Genomic DNA, 10,000 nt, shown 5'->3' on the forward strand with positions numbered 1-10,000 from the left:
TGGAATAAAAAAAAAAAATAATTTTGGAAACAATTGTTCGATTACAACGAATCTGGATTCTTATCAAAAATAAAAATAATTGGATCAATATTTAATTAATATTTTTTTTCTTTGAAATATATATTATTATTTTTTTTTTTTTTTTTTTTGTTTCTAAAAATAGAATATTTTCTTTTTTTTTAAAAAAATAGAATTTATTTATTTATTTTTTTAATAGTTTTTATTAATAGTTTTTATTAATAGTTTTTATTTTTTTTTTAAAAATTTATTTTAACATAAAAGCTTCAATTTCATCAATAGTTCTTGGTAAATTTTTTGAAAGATTATCACAACCAGTTTCAGTGACTAAAATATCATCTTCAATACGTACACCACCAATGTTACGATATTTATCTAATTCGGTGAGATTAAAGAATTTGGCAGTTTCAGGATTTGATAAAGCTTGAGTGAGTAAATGATTGATGAAATAGCAACCAGGTTCAGAAGTGATGACCATACCAGCTTTGAGGGTACGAGTAGTTCTGAGTGAATGAACTTTTGGTTGACAATCACCTAAATAACCACCTACATCATGTGTATCCAAACCAAGGAAGTGACCTAAACCATGTGGGAAGAAAACTGAACCAATTTTATTGGCAATTAGATCTTGAAGGTCACCAACCAAAATTCCAGCTTTCAATAAGGCAGCTAAAATACAACGTTCAGCCAATTTATGCATATCTACCCAAGAAACGCCTGGTCTCATTGCTTCCATAACGGCTACTGAAGCATCCAATACGGCTTGATAGACAACTCTTTGTTCTGGACTGAATTTACCGGTGGCAGGGAAAGAACAGGTGATATCGGCGGTATAGCTATGATATTCAGCACCCATATCGAATAAACAGAAACCATTCTCACTGATGGTGGCAGAGTTTGGTTCACCTGCATGACCATAATGGAGGACGGCAGAGTTCTTATTGGCGGCACAAATACAAGTATAACCAACATTTCTACAACCCCATTCATTGTAAACATGATGAAGGAACTCACTTTCACATTGGTACTCCTTTAAGCCAACCTTGACTTTACGCATGACATGTTTATGTGCAGAAACGGAAGCATCGACACAATAACGAATTACCTCAACCTCCTTTGGTGATTTAATTACACGACATTCGGCAATCTCTGGGAATAATAAAGTATTGTTTACATTGAAAGTCTCTCTTAAACCTGGATATTGTGGTTCTACAAATGTTGAGCCACTATCGGTGTTGGTACCCAAGATGGTGTAGATTGTGGATGCGTTCTTACTCTTTAAGTAATCCATCATCTCATCGACATATAATACTTGGTCGACTAAAAAGATCGATTTATAGTATTCTTTTGAACGAATTTCTCCCATCCATGTTGCATATTCAGCTGGCAATTTTGGAATACATAAAATACTAGTTGCTTGTTCATCCAATCCAACAATACCAAAACAATCTGGAATATCTGAACCAAATGTCCAAAAAAAGTATCTTTCTTGTTTAAATAATGGTTCATGATCTGTATCATATTGCATTGTTGATTTACCACTTTCTAATAAAATAAATGAATTTTCTTTAACTTGATCTTTATCTTTTTTTTAAATTTTTTTTTTTTTTTTATTAATATATGTTTTTTTTTTTTTTTTTTTTTTTTTTTTTTTTTTTTTTTTTAAATGAATAATAATATCATACGTTTTGATAAAATTTGAGAAACTAATCTTTGTCTATTTTCTTTATGTAAAACTAATGGTACTTTTAATGTATTATTACCTAACCAGTAATAACCTGGAGAGTATTGACTATCAAGATGTGTTTTTTCACAACAATCATCTTTACCTTGGTTTCTTGGATGTACTGACATTATTAATATATTATTAGTTATTGAAGTAAAAGTAAAAAAGAAAATAAATCAAAAAAAAAAAAAAAAAAAAAATATCTTTTCAATTTGGAAAAAATTAAAAAAATGAAAAAAAAAATAAAATTAAAAAAATTAAAAAAAAAATAAAAAATTAAAAATTAATTATTTTTTTTTTTCCTCATATCTCTTGTTTATTATAATAATAATCAATTAATCTTAAAAAAAAGAAAATTATTTTTCGTGTTTTGGTTCCTAATTAGTAAATTTTAATTTATTTTTTTTTTTTTTTTTTTTTAACCGAAATAATTTTCAAAATAATTAAAATTATTTCGAAATAAATTTACAAAAAAGAGTGATAGTTTTTTAATAGGTAATTAATTATTTTAGTTTAAATAAAAAAAAAAAAAAAAAAGATTTAATTATACAATTAAAAAAAATAATAAAAATAAAAGATAATATAATTTTTTTATTTTTTTTTTTATTTAAAACAAAAAAAAAAAAAAAAAAAAAAATGGTTTTTTTTTTTTTTTTTTTTTTTTTTTTGATCAAATTTGAATGATTATTAAAAAAAAAAAAATTAAATGGAAAATAATATTTTAGTTAAATTATTATTAAAAGGAAATATTGAAAATGAAAATGAAAAAGAAAATGATAAATTATTTTTTTCAATTTGGAGGAATAAATATTTAAGAGATAAAATAACAAAAGAAATAAAGATTTATTTAAATGCACATAGATTAATTAGATTTAAAAATTGTGAACAACTTAATCAATATGAATATAAAGATAGTTTAAATAAAGTGATAATTGAAGATCCATCAACACCATTATTAAATATACCATTGAATATAACAGAACTTGAATTTGAACCAAAATCAGAACATATTGCAACAATTAAAACCAACTTACCAAACCATATAGAGAAACTTTATTTTAATTATAATTATTCTTATTATTCAACTTCAAATTTTTTAAATTCATTAACATCATTAAAAGAGTTAAGATTAGGTGGTTTTCAAAATGTTAATAAAATTCCAGAATCAGTTACAAATTTACATTTAGGATATGCATTATATGGTAATTTAAAAACATTACCACCATCGAATTTCATACCTCAATCAGTTACAATTTTAAATACTGGCGAATTATCTACACCAATAAATAAGAACGACGACTCTTTTTTACCAAAGAATTTAAAGGAGTTAACATTTGGAAAGGCATATAATCATCCAATAAAATTAGAACAGTTACCAACATCATTGACAAAATTAACATTGTTTTCTGGAAATTGTCAAAATCAAATATTTCCCAAACTTGGTTCAAATACATCAATAACATCATTAACATTTGGTAATAAATTTACAAATAAAAAAACCCAATTTAAAGTTGGTGATTTACCACAAAATTTAACTTTTCTTGATTTAGGTCATATGTTTAATATGAAATTAGTAAAAGATGTTTTACCAAGTTCTTTAATAACCTTAAAACTTTCAAAAAATTATGATCACTCACTTTCTGGTGAAGTTTTACCAAAATGTTTAAAAATCTTACACCTTGGTCAAAAATTTAATCAACAAATTAATAGTAACGATTTACCATCTCAATTGGAGGAAGTTACACTTAGTTGGTTATTTTGTCATTCAATTTCAAATTTTCCAAATTCAATAAAAACTTTAATTATGGAAGATCATTTCAAAGGTCCTTTAGAAAAGTTACCATCATCTTTAACGAAATTATCTATTAAAACTGGTTATTATAGTTCAATAAAACCAAATATAATACCATCAACAGTTAAAGATTTATTAATTTCATCATATCAAAATAATTTATTACCAAATACAATACCATCTTCTTGTATTAATCTATCAATTCCTTTTGGATCATTTGATTTTGAAATAACTAATAATAATAGCAATGATAATAGCAATGATAATAATAATAATAATAATAATAATAATAATAATAATAATAATAGTAATAATAATAATAATAATAATAATAATAATAATAATAATAATAATAATAATAATAATAATAATAATTCAACAACAATATTCCCAAATTCTATTAAATATTTAAATTTTGGAATATGGTCAAATAAATTAATACCACGAAATATTTTACCAACTTCATTAACAACATTAATACTTGGTTCAGATTATAATCAACCATTAAATGGAATTTTAAAACCATTACATTCATTAAAAACAATAGAATTTGGTAATTCATTTGATCAACCATTAAAAGCTGATGATGATGATGAAATTGAATTTCCTAATAATATTACATCTATTAAATTTGGATATTCATTTAATAAAACTATAAAACCAAATTCATTTCCAAATTCACTAAAAATTTTAAAATTTGATATAAAATTTTCAAATGGTGATAAAGAATTTGAAGAAAATTCAATTCCTTCATCAGTTGAATCTATAGTTTTTAAAAATTTATCATTTAATCCAATAAATCTTCCAAAGTCATTAACATCTTTAAATAATAAATTTTTACTTTAAAAAAATCAAATAAATAAATAAATAAATAAATAAACAAATAAATAAATAAAATTTTTTTTTTTTTTTTTTTTTAAATTAAATTATTTAAATTTATTTTCTATTTTTATCATTTGAAAATCTTTCTAAAACATTCATAAAAGAAACGGTTCTTCTTTGCATTAAACCTTTACTACCAGGAGGTGTAGATGATAATGGTGTTGCAGAATTTGGTGAAGTTTGTTCATGAATTGTACCAAGATGACCAGCACTTTGAGAAGCTTGATTTGGACTATTTACATTATTACTATAATAATAATTATTATTATTATTATTATTGTTATTATTATTATTATTATTATTATTATTATTATTATTATTATTATTATTATTATTATTATTATTATTATTATAATTATTATTAATACTATTATTACTATTATTTAAATTACCATTTAAATTATTATTACTATTACTATTACTATTTGTTATTGAATTACTACTACCACCATTTAAATTAAATTGAGAATCAGAACTAAAGATTGTATTTGATCTAGAGTTTGTATCATTTGGTAAAGCCCAAACACAAATACTTGAATCCCAACTACCAGACCAAACTTGTTTTTGAATTGGACGTTCATTGGTTTGTAATGGTTGATCATTTGATATGTAAACAAAACTACTAATTGCATCTTTATGTTTACCAGAATTTTCACTAACCAAATGATAATCTTTTGTTGACCAAATTTTGATCGTTGTATCCCAACTTCCAGACCAAACGAAATCACCAACCAATTCCAATGTAAAGATTCTACTAGAGTGTGCATTTTCAATGGTATGAACTGATTGACAAGTTGAGGACCAAACTTTAATAGTACCATCAGAGGAAGCGGTCCAAACATGATCATCCACTTGAATCATTGCATGGATGGCTCTTTCGTGTGCCTTTGTCATTTGAACCACTCTTAGGGAGTTAACATCAATTCTTGCAATGTTTCCAAGTGTTGCAACCCAAACTTCTTGATCTCTTCTCAATAGACATTCAATTGGTGAATCCAATGAAATCTTTCCTTTATATTTGGTTTTCTTTTTCAAATCATAGATGTGAATTGTATTTACAATGGTACCAACCCACATAGTATTACCGACTCTAGTTATACAGGAAGGACCTTCAACAGAGTAAGATTTGATTTTTTGGTAGGTATCAATATCCCAAATGGTAATGGAATCATCTGCACTACCACACCAAACAGTATTCATATAGGGATAGAGACAATGAATTCTCTTTTTATCTTTATTTGCTTCGAATAATCTTTGAATGTATTTCTCTTGACCTTCAATTTTCCAAGTTGAAATGAAACCATTACCTGTACCTGCCCAAACTTGACAACCATTACCACCAACCTTTATCAAACATTGAATTGTACCTTGATTTGGTAATAACTCTCTATTGAATTCATTTTGGAATGGTTGTATTGAAACTGAACCTCTTCTAGTTCTAGCTGAATCACCAACAATCGATGTATACATCACTTTTTTATTGGTAGATGTTGTAGAAGGAGCTGCAGTTGATGAAACAATTGGTGAATTTGGTAATGCATCTAATAATGCACTTAATCCAACATTTTCTAATTGTTGTTGTGATTGTGAATGTTGAAGTAATGAATTTGGTGATAATGGTTGTTCGTTATTACTATTACTATTATTAATTGAATTTGTTATAATTCTACCATTACTTGTATTAATAATATTATCATCATTTGTTTTTGATCTATTTCTTGGTGTTGTTGCAACTGTTAATGTATTATCAATATCTAATAAATCTGATGCAACACTTGTTGAATGACTAATTGTATCATGACTTTTATTACGATAGCTACTACCACTATCAGTTGAAAGTTGTCTCTTATGATCACTGTGAGTTGTAGTTGTAGTTGTTGTTATATTTTGTTTTGGAGTTTGATTTGAAGATTCACCTAATTCACTTACTGTTGATAGATTTAATGATTTTATAATTGGTGAAGTTGATGATGATTTACTTGGAGAGGATTGTTGTTGTTGTTGCTGCTGTTGCTGTTGCTGTTGATAAATATTTGATAAATGAATATCAGGAAACATTGCTTCTGCAATTTTAATTAAACGATCTTCAATCTCTGAGAATTTTGGTCTTTGTGAAGCATCAGTTTGCCAACATTCAACAATTAATTTCGAATACATTTCTGGACAATCCTCTGGAATCTTTGGACGTTCACCATTGATTACTTTTTCTTCTATCAATGTCATGAAACCAATCTCACCGAAATAATCTTTTCTTGTAACCAATTCCCAAAGAATGACACCAAATGCATAGACATCAGTTTGAGTTGAAGCTTCTTTAGTTTTATTTAAAATCTCTGGTGCTAACCATAATGGATTTTCAACGCCTCTATTTGTGATGGTATGTTGTAAACCCGATAGACCGAAATCTACAACCTTTGCAATGGTTTGAGCGTTTTCATTAATTGATGCCAATAGAATGTTTGGAGATTTCAAATCTCTATGAATGATTGGAGGTGTACTACTATGAAGGAAAGCCATACCACTTGAGATATCTAAAGCAACTTTTAATCTAAATAACCAACTGAATTCCATCTCTGGTTTATGTAGGAAACTATAGAGATTACCATGTGGTAAATATTCGGTTACAATACAAAGTGGATCTAAACAAAGACCTTTCAATTGTACAATGTTTGGATGTTCCAACTCTGACATAACCCAACATTCTCTACGGAATTCATTGAATGCTTTCGAGAGTGAAATATCATTGATCTCAATTGGACTATCTAAATTTTCAATGGTTTTCAATTTTTTGACAGCAACCGTTTGACCTTGCCAACGTGCACGATAAACCAATGCAGCACCACCTTCACCAATCAATTCTTCAATCATCAATTGGTCAAATGGAATTTTAGCACCTGTAAAATTGGACATCACTAAATCTGGTACCAATAGATCGGTTCTAACATTTGCATCATAGGTTAAACACTTGAGATAACCAGTGCCTTTTACAGCGGCATTCTCACAAACATCCAATGGGAAATAATAACATTGAGGTAATGATAAAAAGATACAATGGAAACATGGTACGAATACATAGGTTGGTAATTGGAAACTATCATCAAGTAATGATTGAATGGTTTCAATGACATCACGTGATAGTGTAGTTGAATTTGCACCACCTCTAACAGTGAAAGATAAGGATTTCTTTGCATTATTCATTTCCAAAAAGATTGTTTCCTCATCATGTTGTAAGATCATACCATTCTTCCAATAACATTTGGCCTCAACACGTGCAAAATTTAAAATTCTAACCATTAAACGTGAAAAGAAACCATTGGGTACAAATTCGAATTGGTAGATTCTACCAAATTGTCGTACCAATTGATTGAACGATCCCCATAGCGATGGGAATATGGCTGGTCTATCATTTAGTAACAATGATGGGATTAAGCTTGTACCAGTTTCAAATGAAGTTGAATCGGGTGATAGATTATAGGAGATTTCAAATTTCTCTAACAATGAAATTAAATGTGGATGTAAATGAGTTGGATATTGTGGTGGTCTCCAAATTTGTTTTAAACTCTTATGATTCAATATACCATCCTTTGCATAGCTATGCTTTGTGGTGATAATACTTGATAGCATGGTTGTGATCCATTGTGGATCCAAGATTACAAATTGTTTTAAACCAGGCTCCTTTGGGAAATAAACCAATGAACCCAATTGATGTAAAAACATTGTGGCACGTAATAGTTCAGCTTCGTCAGTGATGGTGCAAATAGTACCCATTTGAATAAACTCTGTCCAAGGAATGGTTGGAATGATACGTTTCTTTGTTTCCTCTTTGACAAGATTCTCTAACAACATATAGGATCTTGGTAAACTTTCACCCATATTGGATTGCGATTGAACCAATGCCTCTAGCTTCTCACGTAAACTTGTTATACCCTTACCACTGGTACAACTAACCAATTTAATTGCCTTAATATTTTGATAACGTATTAAATATTTCTCTTTCATTCTCTTTTTTTGCATCTTTGCAGTGGTTCTATTTACATCATCCAAATGAGTACCAACAATGATAATGGGTGCATCTTTTGCACGAGTTGTAATCGATTGTAACCAAAACTCAACTCTACTTTCCTCTTCAGCCAATGCACAATTCCATGCTACAATATAAACTGATCTCTCTGATAAAAAGAATTGATGAGTTGTATAATAAATCTCTTGACCTGCAAAATCCCAAATTGACAAAGTGATATCTTGTTTCTTTTTAATCAGTCTACCATTTTGACTAGTTTCATCGAGTTCCTCAAAGAGACAAGAGAAAACCCATTGATCGATTGCAATACCATCGGTTGAAATATTTGGACCACTTGGTGTGGCTTTTTTCTTTTTCTCTTTTAAAGTTTTCAAAAGTGTTGTTTTACCAACATTCTCTTGACCAACGATCATCAACTTCATCTTGTAACATTGCTCTTGACCTTTAATTAAATCTTTCAAATAGAGTAAAATTGATTTTAATCCCAATGAAACGATTTCAGGTGGTGGAGTTTTTAAACGAGTGCCATCCAATTTCAATTCAACCAAATTACTTAATAAACCCATAGTTGGACGTAATGAAACCAATTGACTATTGTTATTTAAATTTAATGAAACCAATTGAGAGAGTTGACCAATTGAGGCGGGTAATGAATCCAATTTATTCTTACAAACATTTAAAATCATCAACTTCGATAATTGGCTAATTTCATTTGGTAAGAATTGGATTTGATTACCTTCAATCATCAATTTCTTTAGATTAATTAAGAAACAAACTTCTCTTGGTAACTCTGTCATTGAATTAAAACTGAGAGATAACTCTTCAAGATTTGTTAATTGTCTAAATGAATGTGGTAATGTTACCAATGAATTGAAGTCTAAATATAACTTTTCCAATGATTTCAAATCACCAAATTCTTTTGGCAACTCTACGATTCTAGTTTGATTTAAATTTAGAATACAAAGTTTTGAAAGTTTAGTTGGTATACCAACTCCACTATTGGTCGAACTTGATAGATCCAATTCAGAGAGATCCAATTCTATTAGATTCTCCAACATTCCTAAAACCTCTGGTATAGCAGAGAATCTATTATTCTTTAGATGTAATTTCTTTAATGATTTTGAAAACATTGAAAATTCAATTGGTAAATCAATCAATTGATTTGACGATAAATTCAACTCTGTCAATGATGTTAATTTCTCTGCCAATAGTACAACGGTTTCAATTGGTAAATTTGTAATTGAATTCTCTTCAAATGATAATTTCTCCAATTTAACTAGACTTGAAAGACTACATGAAATTGAATTTAAATTATTCTTTGATAAATTTAACTCCCTCAAACCAACCAAATGATAAAGAGTTGATTCCGATGGTAAGTAATATAATCTTAGATTTGAAAGATCCAATGTCTCCAAGAATGGTAATAGGGCATTTGCAGTTGACGTGATAGCACTATTAACAGTCATTTCAATGTCAAGTAATGATAATTTAATTCTATCCTCAAATTGCTCGATTGCTAATGAAGATTTAAAACAATATCTAAAGAAATATTCATTCCACA

At 27.8% G+C, this 10,000-nt stretch overlaps 3 protein-coding genes across 3 annotated transcripts in view; 1 reads left to right on the forward strand and 2 right to left on the reverse strand.

The window, feature by feature from the left end:
* Positions 1–265: 265 nt before the first annotated feature.
* On the reverse strand, positions 266–1,872 carry pepD (peptidase D; the record flags this gene model as incomplete). The annotated part of the gene is made up of 2 exons (XM_640829.1): positions 266–1,602; positions 1,704–1,872. The coding sequence occupies 2 exons, from the start codon at positions 1,870–1,872 to the stop codon at positions 266–268; spliced, it is 1,506 nt and encodes a 501-aa protein (XP_645921.1).
* A 578-nt stretch (positions 1,873–2,450) lies between these two features.
* DDB_G0269384 (hypothetical protein) lies at positions 2,451–4,382 on the forward strand (the record flags this gene model as incomplete). Its single annotated transcript, XM_640830.1, has 1 exon — positions 2,451–4,382. One exon carries the CDS (start codon positions 2,451–2,453, stop codon positions 4,380–4,382), a length of 1,932 nt encoding a protein of 643 aa, XP_645922.1.
* Positions 4,383–4,472: 90 nt separating this feature from the next.
* pats1 (leucine-rich repeat-containing protein) overlaps positions 4,473–10,000 on the reverse strand; it is a gene marked incomplete at both ends in the record, with an annotated part of 9,785 nt that continues 4,257 nt past the window's right edge. Inside the window, one exon of the mRNA XM_640831.1 lies at positions 4,473–10,000. This exon is cut by the window's right edge and continues 3,543 nt beyond it. Coding sequence (XP_645923.1) covers positions 4,473–10,000 — 5,528 coding nt within the window.

The sequence above is a fragment of the Dictyostelium discoideum genome (assembly GCF_000004695.1).
Source record: "Dictyostelium discoideum AX4 chromosome 1 chromosome, whole genome shotgun sequence".
Lineage (NCBI taxonomy): Eukaryota > Evosea > Eumycetozoa > Dictyosteliales > Dictyosteliaceae > Dictyostelium > Dictyostelium discoideum.